Here is a 22,640-nt window from a genome sequence, read left to right as displayed (position 1 = left end):
AGGACATTGAAATGATTGCATTTAGACATGATCTTTTTTCCGAAAGCAACACGCTATAATGGCCACACAAAACTGCAAACAGAGTTTCTTCCAGGCATCTCTTCGGGGGGACGAAGCCCCCCCCCCCCGAATTTTTTTTACCGCCACTCCGAACGAAATGAAATGTATATAATTTATATAGAAAATATATACTTTTAACAGTGTCCTACCCCCCCCCCTCCCCGAAGAAAGTTTACCGACCCCCCCCCCCCCCCGGAGAAAAAAGTCTGGAAGAAACACTGACTGCAAACCAACAATAAAAATCCATGAATACAGTCATAAATCATAAATACAATGAAGTCATAAGTACAGTTTTGTTAGGGTGTGGATAACAGATTTTCTTTCATGCATATCTTCAAGGGGAGGGGCAATACCCCCGAAGCACGCCCACCTTTCCCTCTCCCGAAACGCAATAGAAAAATATATAAATTATAATTTATTGTCCGTTCCCCCCCCCCCCCACCCCTGAAATAAAACGACTCTTCCCTGAGAAAAAGAGTCGGAAAGAAACACTGGTAAATAATGTCTTCGGAAGTAATCAAAAAAAGCCTATCAGATCATTTTTTTTTAGTGATATCGTGTAGCCTTAAAGACATTCAATGAAGTCTTCTTGTTTTATATGTAGTCCTCTAGTCTTAAGGACTTTGAATGAATGCTCAAAAAGTCTCGAGTTCGAACCCTCGGGTAGATGAGGCTTGACAGCTGCGGAGACACTCCAAAATGAAACAAGTAGACGTTACCGCTCACTAGCGACTGCCGGTGTGCTTGGTTTTGTATATTCTTAGTAATCTTAGCCAATACAAATTAGAAGAAATTAATTTTTTGTGACCGAACGAAAGGATATTTTTGAAAACTTTCTTCGGCAATATTGTTCTAAATTATGGCAGGCTTCTATTGGTAAATGTTTCAAGTCGCTAAGTGGTCTCGTTGCCGAGATATGGGCCAAAAACTGCATTTTTTAAGAGTTTTTTTTTGGCTTTTCCGGGAAATCCAGGAAGGAAACTCGCGACTTTTTTTGGCTCACAATCATCCTTGGAACTTGCTTAACATTTTTGCTTTGGAACTAGTCCTCGATATTGCTTCGTTGAGGAGGAGATACGACTTAAAGCTGCGAACACACATCCATTCCCAGAAATGACGAGTTAATAATCGCAATTCTCCAGAATGGAAATTGCGCTAAAAAGCTGCTGCCTTGTAATTTGTTCTTGGTTGTCCTAAGACTATGGAAGCAAACTTAAAAAGAAAAGCAGGATGAAATTGGAGTCAACGGCCTATGTGGCACATAACAAGTTGACACTTATGCTAAATTGTGCTGGAGGAAATCTCTTCCACACTAAAGCAGAATAAGAAGAAAATAATATTTTTCCGAAGTAACATAACAGCGGGCACAGAAAAAAAAACCCCGTCAAATTTTCAAAACATCATAAAGAATCAACCGTGACAGCCTATTATGAATGTAATCAATACAACAAAGAGGAAGACGATGTGTTGATTTTTATTCAATTAATATTGCATGAGGATAAAGGACATGAGAAATTGATTTTAAACAGAGACGAACAAAACAAAATCACATATACGCCCCACATTCCCCCCACAGATGCACTGAAAAGATGCGCACGCACGCATGCATATGCCAAGGGGTCGTCCATAAATGACGTCACACTCTTAGCGGGGAGGGAGGGTCCGTAATTTTGTGACGGTGTATGGTGAGGGGTGGGGGGGGGGGAGGGGGGTCAGATGGTGCGACGTCACACTTTTGCAATATAAAAGGCAATGTTAGAAAACGAATTTTAGACGTTTTTTCGCGTTTTAGAAAACTGTTTTAATAAATTGCAATAGTAATTGATTACAATACTCTATTTTGACAGAGTTCAGACAAGATTTTGGAAAAACATCGATGTTTTAAGAAAAATTCAACCGCAATTTTGAGGCGGGTTGTAGGCTGAAGTGTGACGTCATTTTAGGGGGGGGGGGGGCTGGCTTTTTGTGACGATGTGTGACGGAGGGGAGGGGGGGAGGTAAAAATCGTCAAAAAAGCGTGACGTCATTTATGGATGACCCTCCCAAGGGGAAATACAAAAAGACACACCGCGTTATTAAACGCTCTTACATAGACAGCTCACATGTACACAAACATACACACATATGAACAATTGAGCTCTGTGGATCTCTTCAGTCAACATGTATTGAGCCAACTGCACAAAAAGACGCAGACCAAGACAGTCAAATCACAGTAAATTAAGATTAACGTCATTAATAATTCAGCCGAAGATCGCGTGATCGGATTACCCAGAAATGAACTAGGAAGATTTGAAAAAATAAAAATCCAATTTTCTATGGACAGAAACAGATTGAGAAAGAGATAGAGAGAGAAAGAAAAAAAAACAGAAAGAAGGAAAGGAAGTAGGAGAGACAGGAAAAGAAAGACAAAGAAAGCTTGGGCGAGAACGAGAAATAAATAAAAATATTTAACGATAGAAATTGAAAAACAAAGAAAGAGGAAGAGAAAGAAATGAAAATAAAAAGAGAAATAGAGTGAGTCAAAGAAAATGAGAGAGGGAGAAAGAGAGATGGTGAAAGAGAGAAAAAAAAGAAAAAAAAGAGAATTATCTCGAAGTGATAGAAATTTAGGAAGAAATAAAGCCGGAGAAAGAATGTGTAAGTACAGGATATAGAATTTCTCAGCTGTAATGGGAAATGAACGTGCTAAATACCTAAGCATGCAACTAGGCAGGAATCCCAACCAAACTTGAACAAAAAAAAATTAGGAAAAAATATCGGATTGTTTGTCATAAATCCCTGATTTAAATTTGTATACCAAAAAGAATTTCATAAAAAAACGTTTTAATAACAAGCTCTTATGTACTAATGCACTAAAAAGTAGAAAATAAATTATACACTACTATTTAAATTACTATAAAGAAAAGCGTGGGTCAGTTTAGTATCTATTTACCTTTACTAATATTCAGGAAGAGACCCACGCTTTTCTTTATAGTTATTTAAATAGTAGTCTATAATTTATTTTCTACTTTTTAGTACATTAGTACATATACTAGGCATGCTGCCCAGCTTTGCTTAGGCTTTCGAAAACATTGAGAATTTGAATGCTTAATTAATTCGCCCGAGGGTCGGTCTGCGACCTCAGGAATTATGAATAGGTTCCTACGTGGACATTTTTATTCGATGTATAGCTCATATAAAGGTGCCGGTCAGTCGAGGTCAGTTTTGATCCCCTCATCGTAGACTTTTCGGCCAACCGGCCCCCGTGTTCTGTCGCCCCAAGGCAAGATCCTGCCAAATTTGAAGCGCCTGCGGCGCCGGGAAGTGCCCTGTCGGGCACACGACAACTTTGCTTTATATATTACGAGCCGACCCGCGGCGTATCATACGCCGCTATTTAGTTTTTTTTTTCCACTTTTCAGTAATTCATAATTTGTTAATTCGACAGTACCAATGCTGCCATTGAAAATATTTACTTTAAAACACTAAACCCCCTCCCCCCCCCCCGTGAAAGCAGCCTCATCTTAGTTACCTCCTCTAAGTTTAAAATTAATAAAATCGTTTCAAACTAAATTATCTGCCCCTAATAGCCGTCACTAAACCCGGCTCTACGATTGTAAAATGTAAACATTTAGCGTGAACCACAGCTCACCAGACCATGTGAGGGGGGTGGGGGTGGTAGCCATAGAGAGGAAGAGATGTGACTGCAAGGCGCGCTTGCAGCTTGTTTTCTAACGTCTCCCAGAAGAGAATTATATATATAGATAGAGACAGAGCCGGCGTTAGGAATACGCGGGGCCTAGGGCCAACCATCCGCGCGGGGCCTGCTTTTTTTCCATTATATATATATATATATATATATATATATATATATATATATATATATATATATATATATATATATATATATATATATATATATATATATATATATATATATATATATATGTGTGTGTGTGTGTGTGTGTGTGTATTCCTATATAATATGCATACACACATAATAACACATAAATGTTTTGGAGTCTATTAGACTTTAATAACAGATGTTTACCTCTCCCACGTTTTAACCCAATGTTCTTAGTTTTTTTTTTCCTTGCTAAGATATTAAATCACTTTTGACAGTTATGTAATTCATACCAAATCATTTAAGAAAATTCAATCACGTGACAAATAATTAGGAAAATAAAGTTGTTTAAATTGTTTGTTGATGACTAATTGTTAATTAATATAAAAGCAGGGGCGTAGCGAGGGGTGCGGTGCGGACCGCACCGGGTGACACCATTTGGGGGGGGGGGGGTGACACCATGGCAAAAAAAATAGCAAAACATACAAAAATGATAGTTCCACTTTAAAAAGTGGTTAATTAGAGTGTTCAAGTCAGTAGACCCTCACTGAGTCCACCCAACTCTGATGGGTACCGAACTCATGTTAGGTAAAGTAAAGGCGGCTGGGCATAGTGCTGACCACACTATCTCTTCATATGCCGAGGTCACAGAAACAAGTGAACTCTACTTCACTTGCCGCATAGACCGTCAGGCTTGAAAGGGAACTTTACTTTTTGTTTTTTAAATTAGAGTGTTAAATAGTCTTTTAAGAGCAAATTTGATAAATCCCGACAAGGGTGGAGAGAAAACATGCTACATCAACACTTTTAATTTTCTTCCAAAAAAATAATAATAAATTACTCTGTCTAATGCCCCTTGATATAGATCCTAAGCCCCTCCCCCCCTCGTCGCCTTTCCCACCCCTCTGCACGCAGCTGAATGTTAATTTTGTTATACCAAGACAAGTAGGGCTACATATACGACATCTACAACAAGCAAGTCAGGACTAGCGTTCATCAGGTCACTAACTGTCTACTACAGGCATCCCGTCTGCTCACTAAAAGGACGTCTTCATCGGTATCACTTTACGTGTTGCCCAAATTTACATCCCATATCAGGTCGGGGGCTGATTCGCGTCCAACTATCTCCAGTCAGCTCAGATCAAATGCGAGGCGACCGTACCCTACACAAAGGGGAGGTCTGACACTGTTTTTGTATCGAATTACGGCGTGTCCCAGTACAGGTGGGTGATAACTCACCAACATCAACCGTGGCCTCAGTTTAAACAATCAACAACGTCGGCATTCGCCCATTTAGTTTTTTCCCATTGAATTCAGCAACAATTTATTTAAGTTTACAAACTAATTCAGATAGCAATGACAGTGCTGAAGCGCGGGGCCCCTTCAAGCGCGGGCCCCCCTTCAAGCGCGGGGCCTAGGGCGACCGCCCCGTTTGCCACCCCCTAACGCCGGCTCTGGATAGAGATTAGCAAATTGCATAGATAAACAAAAATTTCAATAAAGTAATTAAGGACTGAAATACTTTAGTATAGAAATGTATTATTTGAATAGATTCTCGCAGGGAAGTGCCCTATCGGGCACCCGACAACTTTGCTTTATATATTACGAGCCGACCCGCGGCGTATCATACGCCGCTATTTAGTTGTTTTTTTTTCCACTTTTCAGTAATTCATAATTTGTGAATTCGGCAGTACCAATGCTGCCATTGAAAATATTTGCTTTAAAACACTAAACCCCCCTCCCCCCCCCCCCCCGTGAAAGCAGCCTCATCTTAGTTACCTACTCTAAGTTTAAAATCGTTTCAAACTAAATTATCTGCCCCTAATAGCCGTCACTAAACCAGGCTCTACGATTGTAAAATGTAAACATTTAGCGTGAACCACAGCTCACCAGACCATGTGAGGGGGGTGGGGGTGGTAGCCATAAAGAAGAAGAGAGGGGACTGCAAGGCGCGCTTGCAGCTTGTTTTCTAACGTCTTCCAGAAGAGAATTATATATAGGCCTATAGATAGAGATTAACAAATTGCATAGATAAACAAAGATTTCAATAAAGTAATTAAGGACTGAAATACTTTAGTATAGAAATGTATTATTTGAATAGATTCTGAGGTAGATTGGAGTGGTTCTATTATAATACACTGACGAGAAGCCATGCTGTTTGTATATACATTTTATTGGGCCTTGTCGGCTAACCTGATCAGACCGGAACAGGAAGTAACAATAGATAAATAAAAGGGACATCACTCAATAACAAAATTATAAATATAACTAATACAAGAAGAGTGAGTTCCCCTGACCTCACAAATCCCAATCTATTACATCCCTTTACCCTTAATAAACACAACACATCTCTCAATAGAACAATTTACAGTATCCTAAAATCACCAATTATATTGTAACATGACACTATGGTAGATTACATCCTTACAAACAATGCACAATATGTTACAACATAATTAACATACAAAACAATGATGGCAAAGTCCTTTTGACCTTTAAAATCATAGGTCTAACTTATTTGGGACTTTGATTGTCCTGTTTGACCTTCTCAGTGGCTTTTGATTTGGTGACTCAAGATTCTGACCATCTGGATTCTCTATCTCAGGAGGTCTAGGATTTAAATCATTACTCCAGAATTTACATTTTCTGACTCCAGACAACTTGGTTCACTCATATCAACAGAACTTGGTTGTGGAACAAACTGAGTTGGTGTGAACTGTTCAGATTTGGTGGGATTGACATATTCACACTTATTATCTTCACAAGTTATTTTTAACTTTATAAGACACAGGTCCTGTACATTGATCAATTTGACCTGGTATCCATTTTTCCTTTCTCCCATAATTTCTTAGATACACATTATCATTAACACCAAATTCTCTTTCAATGGATGTCTTGTCATGATTTAATGGAACTATTTTTGAATTGGCATCTGTAAGTATTATGCTAATATTCAGATCCTTAACTGACATAGATTTCTTTGATTGATCAATTTTCTCAGGTAATCTGATAGTGCTTTTTGGTAACCAAAAATACTGTTTAAAAGTAATATCCTGGACCATATCAATTTGCAACTGTGATCCAGTATTTGAAGTGGGTGTATTAAATTGCAAAAATCTTTTTTCTTTTGATGTTACCCTTTTAGTTTCTGTAAGTGCTAATGATGTTAGCAAAGTTGTTTGATGATCACATTCCTTCTTACTAATGTATTCTCTTTAAAAGCATTTGAAATTGCCATATCACCATAATCATTTATTAAGTTATAAATACTTTGTTTAGGTAACTCTGACTGATAATGGACTGCATCTTCTCCATCTTTTATATTATCTTCACAAAGGTTTTTATTTCTTATTTCATATGGCCTTAAGTCATCATTCACTGACTCTTCAGGCCAACCATTCTTACAGTACTCATATACTTTTATTAAGCACTCATCTTTTTGTGTTTCTCTTTTAATATCATTCACATTTATATTGGAGTTATCCATGATAGTGAAGAGAACAAATACATCTTCTGGTACATAGCTAAGGCTTTGATTTTTTAAAGGTAATCTACTAAGACTATCTGCACTATTCTCAGATCCAGGTTTGTATTTCAATTCATAATTGTATGCAGTTAGTGTGATAGCCCATCTTTGAATTCTTGGTGAGGCATGCTCAGGTAGGGTTTTGTTTTCTCCAAATAACCCTAGCAATGGTTTATGATCTGTAAAGATGGTGAACTTCCTACCAAACAGAAACTTATGAAATTTCTTAACACCAAAAATGATGCCCAAGCCTTCCCTATCCAACTGAGAATAATTTTTCTCAGCCTAGTTCAAAGATCTACTGGCAAAAGCAATGGGTCTGTCACCCTTTTCATCTATGTGGGACAAGACTGCTCCTACACCATCTGGTGAAGCATCACATGTTAATATAAGTCTTTTCCCTGGGTCATAGTGAGTTAGTAAGGTGTCAGAAGACAAAGCTTCTTTTGCTGTATTAAAAGCAGCTTCTTGTTGTTTACCCCAGTGCCAAGTTGCATTTTTCTGCAGCAGCTTGTACAGTGGTGATAGTTTACCAGACAGATTTCCTATGAACTTTGCATAGTAATTTATCAAGCCCAAAAAAGCTCTTAGTTGTTGGGTATTTTCAGGTTTGGGTGCTTCTTTAATGGCTTTTGTTTTCTCTGGTTGAGGTCTGATGCCTTGCTTGCTTAATATATAACCAAGAAAACTAATTTCTGTCAGCATGAATTGACATTTATCTTTGTTTATCTTTAAACCTTTTTCACCAACTATTTTCAATACTTTATCAAGTGTTTTAAGATGTTCAGTGTCATTCTTACCAGTTATGTACACATTGTCAAAGTACACACAAACATTTGGAATGTCCTTAAAAATACTGTCCATGACAGCTTGGAAAATTCCAGGACTAGATGATATGCCAAAACATAGTCTTTCATATTGGTAGAGTCCTTTATGTGTGTTTATTGTCGTATAGACTTTTGAATCTGGATGCAGTTCTAGTTGAGTGTAAGCATGACTAAAGTCTAATTCAGTGAATTTGTCTCCTTCTGCCAAATTCAAAGAAATTTCCTCAATGTTAGGAATAGGGTACCTATTTAGCTCTATTTGCTTATTCAGTGTAGTTTTATAGTCTCCACAAATTCTTATAGAACCATCCTTCTTTAACACTGGCACAATGGGCGTTGCCCAATCGGAATAGTCTACCTTTTTTATGATGCCATTAGATTCCAATCTACTTAGCTCATTTTCAATTTTATTCCTCATTGCATAAGGTGGAACTCTAGCTTTGCAGTATCTTGGATTTGTGTCTTTAATGCTTATCTTCACTGTTCTATCATTTAGTAATCCAGGATTACCAAAAACACATTTATTTTCAGATATAACTTTATCTATTGAAGTAACACTAGATTCTCTTGCATTGATTACTGAAAATATACTCTTCCAATTTAACTTAAGATCACTTAACCAGTTCCTACCTAGTAATGGTGGTCCATTTCCTTCAACCACAAGAAGAGGAAGTTTAACACTTTGACCATTATAACTTACATGAACCATACACTCTCCTATCACCGGAACATTGTCACCAGTGTATGTTGTTAGACACTTGTGACATGGTTGTAGAGGCACTGATCCTCCTGTGACAGCGTCAAAGTCCTTCTTTGTTATGACTGTTAGAGATGCTCCAGTGTCAAGTTGGAAGCTGATGCTCTTACCGTTGATATTAACTAGTACATTGATGGGAGCATGACTTATTGATTTCACAGAGAACAGGTTGAAATCCGGCTGCGAATCAGTTTGAGCATTTTCACAGGTAGAGTGGTTCATTGGTTGGGTTAGGTAGTCTTGGTGAGAGTTAACATAGTGCTGCCTTTGGTTGCGGTACTGTCTTGAATGGCTAGATTTAGCAACAGACGAAGACTTTGCAAAGCAGGCCTTGGCAATGTGACCTTGCTTACTGCACTTATAACAAGTTGCTGACTTGAACTTGCACCGATGAGATGCATGGGGACCTTTGCATCGATGACATTTTTGATAATTATTACTAGATTTAGATCTAGGCTTTAAACGTGCAGGCTGTTTAGCATAAGTTGGAATGCTCTGATGGGGTTGATGTTTATTGACTAACCTGCTGTTTACTGCATGAATCTCTGAAGGTGCTAGAGATTTTGCCGCATCTGATGACTGCTGGAATAAAGTTGCGAGTTGTATTGCTTTTTCCAATGTTAGATCTGACTCGAGCAGCAACTTTCTTTGAATATCAGGGTTGTTTACACATGTCACAAACTTTTCACATAGTCTGTCAGACAGCGTATCGCCGAATTCACAAAATTCACTTAAATGACGTAAAGCAGCAACATATTCTGATATTGACTCGTTTGGTTGACGAGTCCTACCGTCAAATCTAGCTCGACATAGAAACTTTGATGGGGTAGGCGCATGGTGGTCTGTTAGCAATTTGCTCAGCTCGTTAACTTAAAGCTCTTGGTATCTGGACTAGCTGGTGCGCATAAGTCCTTTAGTAGCCTAAATTGTTGAGGCCCTATGACTGTTAACAAAACAGCTCTCTTTTTGGCTTCTATCGTCACGTCGTTAGCTTCAAGGTAAAAGCTTAACCTATCTAGATAATCATGAATGATTTCATCATTCGAATCAAATTCTTTTATTTGGCCATACAGCGCCATTATTCTAGAAATACTTAGCCAATATGCTCTAGCAAACCTCTTTTTGAGTAAGTAGGTGCTCTTTCTAGTAGATTATTTATCCTCGTCGCCAGTTGAGGTAGATTGGAGTGGTTCTATTATAATACACTGACGAGAAGCCATGCTGTTTGTATATACATTTTATTGGGCCTTGTCGGCTAACCTGATCAGACCGGAACAGGAAGTAACAATAGATAAATACAAGGGACATCACTCAATAACAACATTATAAATATAACTAATACAAGAAGAGTGAGTTCCCCTGACCTCACAAATCCCAATCTATTACAGATTCTAGATCTAGGTAGGGTCTACATCTGTGTAAGTCTAGTTTTTCCGTAGATCTAGATCATCTAGATCTAGATCTAAAATCTCTAGATCTATATGATCTACAATATCTAGATCTAGAATAATATCTTGATCTAGAATCCTAATAGAATTTTTTTTTTTAAAGTTTAGCCCGAGCAAAATTGTATTGTATAAATTTTACAGCGTACGTATATCTAAATACTATTTGAATGAAATAGTTCATTTCTTTTTATTCTAAACACGGCAGATGACGTCGTTAGTTAATGTATAAACATTAGTGACGTCACTGTTTTATGCATTCTTTTTCACAACTATAAACGCGCACATGGGCTATTATATATTAGGATGATAAAAGCTTGTTATTAAAACGTGTTTTATGAAATTTTTTTTAGTACTTTACATGATTGTTTTTATTTACAATAGAGTTTCATGACTAAAAACCAATGCACGCCTATTGAACGTGATGACGCGCTATTGAACGTGATGACGCGTGTGGTGTGGTTGGACAGAAATGCCTACTAATTTGGTCAACAATTTAATTAATTCATAAAAAATCATTTAGGCATCCAATTAAGTCAAATTTAATGTCACGAGCATGGCTCTGACCACACTATCTCTTCATATGCTGAGAACATACAAACAGGTGAACTCTACTTCACCTGCCCTGTGCCCCGCGAGGTCATGATAGTCAACTTTATTATTCACATAGAGGCCCTAAGAAAAAATAATTGAAAACATTGTTGTAAAAAGAAAATACATCTTTTTTACGATTAGTAAAGTCATTGTTCTAAACTTGTATAATTAATGTGGTTAATCTACCAATGAATATATCAATAAATTAATTAACGGCTTTAAATTAGTTTGTAATTAACAGTGTGTTTAAGAAAGAACAATGTTCTCCACCCAAAATCCTATTTTACAGCTCTACACATAATACAGATTCTCCCCAATAACAAATCAGACAAACAAACAAACAGAAAAATGAGCTATCAAACATGTAAACTTGAGTTTTAGTAGTATACTGGACTACCCGTTATCTAGTTAGATAACAGTGGGTTTCGGGGGTCATCCATAAATGACATCACGTCTGTCACTAATCATCACAAAATAACTAGACCCCACATTCAGAAAGGCGTCACATCTCAGACGTTTTTGTCTTTTAAAAACACTGACTTCGTCTGACAACATAATCTTTTCATATGCTGAGGTCACAAAAACAGGTCAACTCTACTTCACCTGCCCAGTGTCCTCCCAACTCAGACATGTTCATGTCTGTGAAAACACAGATTTTGGCTGAGTGTGGGTCTGACCACACTATCTCTTCATATGCTGTCGTCACAGGTGAACTTTACACCTACTCAACACTACGTCACCCGCCCAGTGTTCCGCCAAGTCTCAGACAACATGTTTTATCTTTAAAAAAAAAGATTCCGGCTCTGACCACACTATCCACGTTATATACTGAGGACAAAGAAACATATGAACTCTACTTCACCTGCTCTGTATCCCTGTTCCAATAGACAAAGGCAACATAGAAATGTCTACTAATTTGGTCAACATTTTAATTAATTCATAAAAAAATTAATGAGGCATCCAATTAAGTAAAATTTAATCTCACGATGCATTGTCTTCATGTCTTGACCCACGTACCAATTACGAACCTTATCTATCAAGTAGAAGTGCCTGTAATTTCGCTCCGGTGTTTCGATCTAGACAAGGGGTCTCCAAACTTTTCAGTCCGAGGGCCGCATCAACTATCAAGTTTCAGTTCGGGGACCAGTTTCTCTCAGGCGTGTCTTTGATTTTTCTGGGTAAAGTTCTTCAGCCATCACCAACAAACGATTTTTCCTTGGACAAAAAGATCTCAACGGGTCGGATGAGAGGACTTCGAGGGCCTCATCCGGCCCGCGGGCCGTAGTTTGGAGACCCCTGAATCAAGACTGACGACTGTCGACTGACGACAGAGGAAGTGAGTTAAATAAAAGCTTGTAAAAACAAAAAAGCTTGTAAAAAGCCGAAATCTCCTCCACTGTACACTTACACCCCTATACACACCCACACACACGTACGTATATATATATATATATATATATATATATATATATATATATATATATATATATATATATATATATATATATATATAAATAAATAGATAAATATATATATATATATATATATATATATATATATATATATATATATATATATATATATATATATGTTACGGTCAAAGCCCGAAGGGCGGCCAATGCGCGCATTGGCCAGCTCTCTTGGCCAAAGCCCGAACAACTTAGCACTAAGATAGTATTTCGTACATTGGCCGGCCAATGCGCACACTGGCCGGGATGTGTTGGACAATGTTCTATCTAGACTAAGTTGTGATTGCGTTTTCATTTTTCTGGGTGCGGTTTCATTGTGAGTAACGCATTGTTTAACTCTTGTTTGTATAGCATTCTATATGCAAGGCGACTAAACAAATATGATGTTATTGTAGTTGACGGTAAAGAAAAACTTATTGTACCACTAACAGAAGACAATGGTGCTATTTTGTACTACAAGCACTCAGAAGAGTTGTTCGACTTGATCAATGAAACTGACTTGAAAATCGAACATGGAGGTCGCACACGGATGGAAAAAGAGCTGAATAGAAAGTATAAAAATATCACCAAAGAATGTACGCATCCGTGTTCCAGATGTTGACAGAGATCGCGGTGATCCCCGAAGCGTGATTGCAGATGTCATGAGCGTCGAGGGCGGAATCTACAAATTAGAAACGGAACATGGTGTTCTAAAACAACTGTATGCTAGAAGTGAGTTTCCAATTCTTCACGAAAAACTGCTCTTATTGTCGTTAGTTGGCACTGAGGAAAAATCACTACAAACCATCGCATCTTCACAATCATTGACTGGGGGCCAAGGTTACAATCTCTGCATTTGCACAACCAAGTGCACAACAAATCGCTGCAAGTGTAAAAATAACAAGCTATTATGTAATTCTAAATGCCATAAAAGTTCAACTTGTTGTAACAAATGATAATAATGATTGATCAGACTATAGTACAATAAAATTTTTGAATGTTTCTGTCATTTACTTTAATTAATAATCAATAAAAACTTAATTTCATGATCCTTACGGCATAAAAAAAAACCTGCTCATGATCTTCCAATTAAGACTTTGGCCGGCCAATTCGCGCATTGGCCGACTTCGGGCTTTGACCGTAACACACACACACACACACACACACACACACAAACACACACACACATACATATATATATATATATATATATATATATATATATATATATATATTTATAAATATATATATATATATATATATATATATATATATATATATATATATATATATATATATATATATATATATATATATATATATATATATATATATATATATATATATATATATATATATATATATATATATATATATATATATATATATATATATATATATATATATATTCAATCAGAACCAGCAGACTGTTTGGTGTGGGGGGTGGGAAGGAGGGGGAATGGCCTCTCTTGTCTATGCCACTCATTCAGAGTGATTGAATCTTAAACTTATTACCTTCACAAATACCTGTGTTGATCTCCTGTTCACCGTAATGATGGTAAATTTAACCCTCTGTGGTTTAACAAGCGTTGGGTAGCCGCGTTAAAAATGTAAAATATAAGATGATCCTACATAGCGGTCCATTATAATAGTCCTATATAATAATCCTGTGGGACGGTGTGGCCTAACGGTAATGAGCTGGACTGCTAACCCATTAGTCTCGAGTTCGAATCCGGGTTCAATTCAGTAGACCGTCCCTGAGTTCACCCAACTCTGTCACTAGACTCACGTTAGGCGGCTGAGCATAGTGCTGATGACACTTCATATGCCGAGGTCTCAGATACAAGTGAACTCTACTTACCCTATAGACTGTCAGGTTTGAAAGGGAACTTTACTTATATAAGAGTCCTATATAATGAATTCACAGGGAAATAGGGTTGGGTAAGAGTCCTCGGTATTGAACAAATGTTTTTCTTTTAGATTAAAAAACCACCCACAGAAGACCCAAAGAAAAAACAACAAACAAAAAAACAAACAAACATCAAACACACAATAATTACAACAAATAGCTACACTACAAATCTTCCCAGCATTGGAACGCGATCATCGTTTTAATTTATTTCTAATGAAGCATTTGTGTGTTCGCTGTAGACCAGAGGCGTAGCGGGGGGGGGGGGGGGGTACATAAGTCCCTGGGCGCAGACCCTAGGGGCGCCAAAATGGGTTGAACAAAATTAATGGCACATTTTAGCTGCTGTTTTGCATTATAAATATAAAAATATATGGGGGGGGGGGGGGGGGGCACCAAATTAAGTTTGTCCCCGGGCACCGGGAAGGGACGCTACGCCTCTGTTGTAGATGCAGGATGGTAACAGGGAGATCAATGATACAAACACAGATACAGAAACATAGTCATTTCGTATGCCTTTGAAAGTTTTAAATTTAGAGTTCTTTTACTATATGCTTGTCATCCACAAATCCGTAGGCTGAGGTATTACGTCATTTTAGGAGGAGGGGGGTGTCTGGCTTTTTGTGAGGATGTATGAAAAGTTGGGTAGCCAAAACTAAAAGGTCCTGTAACAACTTGGGGGTATTGAGTAGAACATTGGGTGGCTGCGTTCCTTGGTAATCAAAAAGGTGCAAAAGAATATTGATAATATCCGACTTTATTTTTAAAAATATACACACTAGCTAACATATTCCATATCTTATATTAAAAATTTCACATTATCAATTTAAAACCAACCTTTTTATAATGTTATTTTACCTTTATATGTATAAATATAAGTTTCCAAAATGTGCGTAGGTTTAACATACTTATTAAAGGGTTAATAAAGCTATCGATGGATTTAAATGAACGTTATTAAAAAATGTAATTGAATTTCAGATTGCGTCAGAGATAGACACGAAGACTTATTATTTCAACCATTGCTAAGATAAGTCATACAAGTGAAATATCCCCTCGAAGAAACCACAGCAGACCCATCAGGTAACTTTAGTTCAATTATTCCAGCTATATATAATTTATACTGTATTTGAAAAAACAAATATAAAAAACTTTTATAGCAACAAGCTTTTAAATGCACCGACATTGAGAAAGTAAAACTAATTTGCTATATTTAACTGAAGCCTTTGTCACTAAATATGTAACATATCTCATGAGAAACCATTAGTTTTTATTAAAGAAAGTAAATTAGTTTTATGTTTTAATTTTCAGTGATCTAAAAGCTTGTGGCTGTAAAGTTTTTTTTTTTTAAATATATATTTGTTTTGTTTTCAACTTTTTAGATATTCCCAAAAATATTTTGCTTTAAAACACCATCGGTAGCTCTGAAAGACAATTATCTGCCCCGTGAAAGCCGCCGTCCGTGACCATATTATACAACAATTTCTAAATTCTGTTACCTCCCCTTACTTTGGAATAATTTGAAAACTTTATTATCTGCCCCTCCTAGCCTTCACTAAATCGACGGGTTTTACGATTGTAAACATTCTCGTGAACCACAGCTCACCAGACTGTTAGGGTGACAGCGTTTAACTAGTTATCTCGCATTCGGTTAATGAATATAGTAATCTATCAGTGATTTAAATTTGTTATCTCATCTTAGTTTCGAAATCGTTTAAGTATTTTTTAAAATAATTAATAAAATATCTAATTAAAATGAAAAAAATAAGTAGACGTGTATTGTCATCGAAGTGGAAAGTTTTATTAAAATGGGTAAAAAATGAGTTACAAGATTGGCCACAAACAAACCAATAAAAACAAACAAATTTACGTTACCAACTAAATAAAAGCTTGTAAACATAATAAGCCAGATTTTCGTTGTACATTTTCAAAATAATGTCCACAAAAAAAAAATATGAAATGAACATTTTGTTAGCCTTTCGTGACTAAAAAATAAATGTGAAACAAATTTTAAACAAATTTTAAATAAATGTTAAACACCTAATTAAATTTAATTTTCAGGAAAAAAAAATTGAATAACCTCTATTTCCACAGCATGAATCGATTGTCTTTCAACTTGATATTCCTCGTACTGGCTTATTCAGGTTAATTTTTTTTTCAATTTAACCATTAGATCAACGTTAAAAAATAACAAGCTGTACTATATAAGAGATCCCTAAATAGATGTATACTTAGAAATATTGAACTCATTTACTCCTGAGGTGCATTAGAGCTTTCTAACACTACCCAACAAATACATTTAAAAAGAAAATAGTTTGTTATAATAAGAGTATAAATCTACCTTAGAGTATATCCACATATGTTTATACTTATATTACACACTCAGTTCAATATCACATGAACATATAAGTCGTATATATATATATATATATATATATATATATATATATATATATATATATATATATATATATATACATAGGTAGGCTTACACATAAAAAAATCAATTGAACTATTTAAAATGCTATGTTTGTACAAAACATATTCTTTAAAAAATCCAATAAAAATACTTTAACTTAAACCTAATCCCAGCACACACTCATGCACATATATTTACAAACATAAAAACTCTTTGGAATCTAATGTCTACAAAAAAAAAACAAAAAACAACACCAACAGGATTTGAGAACATTCGATCAGCTTGGATTAACACGTGTTTGGTGATTAATGAATACACTAATGACTCGTGTTCCAAATTCTACAAGTATGGCTGCAACTGCGTGTTGAACAGGATGGGTATACCTGTTGATGAGTTAGACCAGTAAGTATACCGACCGACAAGACCGACTGACCGACCGACGAGACCGACTGACCGATCGACGAGACCGACAGAACGACGAGACCGACCCATTGACGAGACCGACCGAACATTTTAATTTTGATCTCGGTTCCCCAGTTGTTGTGTGAGACACTCCGAATGCTACGGAAAACAAAAGTGTTCTGTGGAAGTTGTCACACCTGTCAAGTGCGCTAATGGCAGTTGCAGTTGTACGGGTAAAAAACATTAATAAACATCATTGTAGGAACAAGGTTTTACATGGTTGTGTAGGTAACAAACAATAAATATCCCTTTCAGACCAACGTTTTAAATTGTATATAGGGTAAAGAAACTTTAATAAACATCATTGTAGGAACAAGCTTTTAAATGATAGTAAAAGTAAACTATACCTTTTTTTTCTTAAGTAAAATTAACAAATTAAAAGAAAACAATAGTTGTTTAATTAAGATATGCCTGTATAATTAAGTTGCCTTACTGTTATAAGGCGACTAGTTTTAAATTTAGGCATATAGTTAAAGAAAAAATTTATTTTATTTTTAGATAATTCAAAAGCTTATTATTATACGATTTTCATTCAGTTTAGAGGGGTTTTTAGTTTAGAATTTAGGCTCCATATTTCCAATAAGTTTCAGTTTTTTTTGGCCACCCATGAGGGTAGGTCTACGAACTCAGGAGTTGTAAAAAGGTTTTTAGGTAGGAATTTCTTTTCGATAGATTATAGCTCATATAGGGCGCCGTCAGCCAAGGTCAGATTTGACCCCCTCATCGCGGACTTGTTGGCCAACCGGCACCGGCCGCCGTGTTACGTCGTCCCAAGGCAGGATCCTGCCAAATTTGAAGCGCCTGCGGTGCCGGGAAATGACCTATCGGGCACCCAACCACTTTGCTATATATATATATATATATATATATATATATATATATATATATATATATATATATATATATATATATATATATATATATATATATATATATATATATATATATATAATTTATAATCAGTGTATCTATTCAACAACACTTTGCTATATATATATATATATATATATATATATATATATATATATATATATATATATATATATATATATATATATATATATATATATATATATATATATAATTTATAATCAGTGTATCTATTCAACAACGCAGAACATGACATCAGCTCCTGTAGCTATACAGGCTGTTTGTGTGATATCAGGCTAGGAAGATGCCTTAAAAAGTTTCTAAATACATACAACAATGATAGTGTTGAGTTGTCATCCAGATGGTGCAGAGAGCTTACGCACAAGGTTCAAAAGGGACTCGAAGAGGGACATTAGAGCTGCTTTGGCTAAACGCCCTGACACACTTATGTTTGGCTTGTTTGGTCATCTTTTGTGTTTGTTATCGATCCTTGTGTTGTTTGGATTGCCATCGATTAAAGTATGTCTGAAATCTCGTTTTGAAATTATAATTTTAAATGTAATACGCTCAGAAGTGGGGCGCACACACTCACACACACACACACACACAAGCACACACACGCACGCATGCACGCATGCACGCACACGCACACACTCACACACACGCAAGCACGCACACACGCACGATCGCACGCATTCACACACACACATACACGCGCACGCACGCACGCACGCACACACACACACACACAAACACACACACTTGCACGCACGCTCGCACGACCGCACGCATTCACACACATACACACTCACAAAAACACACACACACACACACACACACATATATATATATATATATATATATATATATATATCTATATCTATATATATATATATATATATATATATATCTATATATATATATATATATATATATATATATATATATATATATATATATATATATATATAGGCCTACACACGCTAAGATTACTAACACGTCTAAGAAAACACAAGCACAAAACCAGTTCAACCAATGCAAAAACGACCAAGACACCATACCCAAATAAGCGCGCTCACACACACACACACACACACACACACACACACACACACACACACACACACCTACACAATCACACTGTCACGCACACACAAAAGCTAGCACCAACACGTCGAAGAACCAGTTCCACCCATGAAACACCTATACACATCTAAGAACACACCTACCCACACACAGATACACTCCCAACAGTACACACATACCCAAATATTTTTCCATTTGAAACAAAAAAAAAAACACCTAAAAAATATAGCGGGAATGATCTTCCCTAAAATTTCTGGAATATTATTAGATAACACTAAATACTTAACCCTTTGAGTCTGGCCTCCCTGGCCTAATTTCTCCCATTTCCTGAGCTCCCAGGGCCAAACCATTTTTCACTTATCTGCTTCTAACTTTGCCTATAACTTTTGAACTGTTTGAGATAATCAGACCAAATTTGATATCCAGATTCAGGATCAAACATCAAAGCAGAAAGATTCTGAAATTCTTTATTTGTTTACAATATATGAACAGAACAATGTATATAAAACGAACACGTAATTATTGTTTTGATAGAACATAGAAGAAACCAATTTTCATTTAGTAATTGTTTTGTTATTATTGATACCTGGCCATACTAGTTCATCGCCAGAAGTCCACTTTTGTGTGATAACTTTCAAAACAGTTATCACTGCCGGACCCGATGCAAAGAAAAACTTCGCATGTTTTGCATCAGTAAACATTTTTTTTTGTTTCGGCAAGTCTTTGTGCTTGACACGTGCATCAGAACGTACTTGAACAGTTTAATTGTCACTGTCAATTTCAATGTCACTGAGTTCAGTCTCAAATTCAACTTCACTATCATCACAATATAGACCAGGAATATTATCTTCATCAGAATCAATAAGTAGTTGTATTGCCTGAGATGCAGTCATTCTACTTCTTTTGTTGATATTTCGGTCTTTTGCTTCATCGTTTGCACCAAGTCGATGGCTTTGGCTCAGCTTTTCGTTTCGGCGGCATTGCAACGAAATGTAAACACTTTCACTTTTCCTAAAATCTATTTTTAGAATCATAATCACGCACTAAAAAGACATATACGCAGTTTTAGTCAGTCTTCCGCTAATTATATTTAATTAGACGGTATACCGGCCGCTAGGAATATGACGCTAGATTATCGGGCCGGAAAACCGGCTTTTCGGACATATATGCCTAATGTTGAAGCCGGTTTACCGGCCTGGCGGGCTCAAAGGGTTAATTTTTACTTTGTCGTGTATACAAAGTTTTGCAATCTTGTCCGTATGTCTGTGTGTGTGTGTGTGTGTGTATGTGTCTGTGTGTAAACACGATAACTTGAGTCCGCTACCGCTACAGCTAGGTTGATGAAATTTCATATATAAGCAGTGGCGGAGCTAGAAAAAAAGGGTCAATCAGCACAAAACTTTTGAAGCCCCCCCAATTTATATATATATATATATATATATATATATATATATATATATATATATATATATATATATATATATATATATATATATATATATATATATATATATATATATATATATATATATATTAACAAACACAAAATACGATCAAAGGATTCTCATGCTGGCCTGTTCGGGTTTTGAAAACAAATGTTTCTTTTTCTTAAATTCAACAAATTACTTTAATTACTACACCATGTCATGTGTGTAAGTGTTTTGTGAAAATCAGTTTTTTTTTTTTAAAATCTCTGCTATAGGGCCTCTGAATAACTAATCGGCCAAAAGAATATATAATATGAAAGCTTTGTAGAAGTAATGGTGTCTCGTTTTATGATTATTTTTATGTTTTTTTGTGTTTATATTATTAATTTTTTATACATTTCCTTTATATACAATGTCATTCTTTATAAAAAAAAGTAATTAAGAGAAGTAATTGATTTTTAATTTGGTTACTACACATCTATTAATAATAATCATTAAAAAAGTTAAAAAAAAACACGTTTTCTGATTGAACTAAAAAGTAGAAAATAAATGCTATACATGACAATAATGCAAGCGATGAAAAACGTGGGGCGCCGAAGTAAAAGTTATATTACTATTGATTAGATAATACTATTGACTTTTATTAGGGAGCTTGTAGAGAGTCAACAGTATTAGAAACTGTAAGAAAATCATGGTGCCCCACGTTGTTGATCGCTTATAGTAGAGTGATCGCTTGCATTATTGTCATGTATAGCATTTATTTTCTGCTTTTTAGTTCAATCAGAAAACGTGGGTTTTTAAAAACTTTTTTAATGATTATTATTTTCTACTTTTTAGTCTTTGTCTGTTTGTTTGCATTAAAGTCTTGTAAAAAGACAACTCGTAAAAAACACGTTGTGTGAATACGTTACTGACTAGAACACATAGATTTGAACCCGTGTCGAGTGGGATAGCAATCGTGTGCCCAACCACTCGACCATATCGTCTCCCCCATACTGGCCACCAGTTGTTACGGTTGTTAGCACAAACACCGCGTGAACACTACTCAGTAAGCAAAGAGGGAGAGTACCGAACCTTGTTTTCATCAAATTACAGTTACTGGGTTATGTCCCTTTTTCCCCACGTTTTTTGTACAATTATATAGCGGTCTAAAATGATCAATAAAATGTTTCCATGGATCAATTTAGTAATAAAAACAATTAAATATTCTATTGTCATCCAAAACAAAGCTTCCCTGAAAATTTCAGCGCGCTAGCTAACTGGGAAGTGCCAGAAATTTCGATCGCAAGATTTGATTGGAAAGACAAACAAATAGAGACGAAAGCAAGTTAAAGAAAACGTGGAAAAAGAGCTTATGAGCACCCATATTTGACTATTTAAAAAAGGGAAATAAGTCATGGACGTGGTTTGAACGTTTCCTTATCTTTGCTAAGTTTGATTGTAGGAGAAAGAGGACTCGGCTTTCACAGAATATACAAGAGCGTGGGTTGGTGTCTGTAGAATAAAGATAATCCAACCGCAGCTACGGTAATCTTTTTACAAAACAGCCATCAAATAAAAAATGCAAAAAAAAATATTTTAAAAATGAAATATAAGTTATTATGGTCGGTTGTGGGCCCGTAAATGGCGTGCCCCCCCCCCCCCCCCCAACATTGCGGCGTCTGGCGGCACTGTAGTTCCGCCCCTGTATATAAGTATTTTATCAAATTCGTAGATCCGTATAAATTTTTGAGCGATTTCCGATAACCGGAAGTGGTACTTTTTCTACTTTGATTTTTTCAAAAGCCTATAACTTGAGTACTATTTCAGATAGATAAATGAAATTTCACTTGTAAGTAATTTCAATTGACCGGAAGTAGTAATTTACGTAGTAATTTACGCTATTTCCGATTTCTCAAAAAACTAATGTAAATTTATAGAGTCCTTTCATATGACGTCACGTCATTCGCCATCGCGGTGTACAGATCTACATTCAAAATGGTGATCTGTG

At 36.0% G+C, this 22,640-nt stretch overlaps 1 protein-coding gene across 1 annotated transcript; it reads left to right on the top strand.

Annotated features, from left to right (window-relative positions):
* Positions 1–15,360: 15,360 nt before the first annotated feature.
* LOC131928968 (phospholipase A2 homolog ECS_00014-like) lies at positions 15,361–18,658 on the top strand. Its single transcript, XM_059285153.1, has 5 exons — positions 15,361–15,469; positions 16,481–16,530; positions 17,066–17,207; positions 17,343–17,440; positions 18,384–18,658. Exons 2-5 carry the CDS (start codon positions 16,482–16,484, stop codon positions 18,551–18,553), a joined length of 459 nt encoding a protein of 152 aa, XP_059141136.1. The 5' UTR covers positions 15,361–15,469; position 16,481; the 3' UTR covers positions 18,554–18,658.
* The last annotated feature ends 3,982 nt before the right edge of the window (positions 18,659–22,640 follow it).

Source organism: Physella acuta, unplaced genomic scaffold (assembly GCF_028476545.2).
Source record: "Physella acuta isolate Inbredline_101_S28 unplaced genomic scaffold, ASM2847654v3 ptg000092l, whole genome shotgun sequence".
Classification (NCBI taxonomy): Eukaryota; Metazoa; Mollusca; class Gastropoda; family Physidae; genus Physella; species Physella acuta.
Note: the sequence above shows the minus strand (reverse complement) of the source record. Positions and strands in the feature narration are given on the sequence as shown.

Excerpts from the sequence above, each read along its gene's own strand:
- LOC131928968 (XM_059285153.1), top strand. The coding sequence starts at position 16,482 with ATGAATCGATTGTCTTTCAACTTGATATTCCTCGTACTGGCTTATTCA. Across the intron at positions 16,531-17,065 it reads CCTCGTACTGGCTTATTCAG|GATTTGAGAACATTCGATCA; the intron begins GTTAATTTTTTT and ends CAACACCAACAG. Across the intron at positions 17,208-17,342 it reads CCTGTTGATGAGTTAGACCA|TTGTTGTGTGAGACACTCCG; the intron begins GTAAGTATACCG and ends TCGGTTCCCCAG.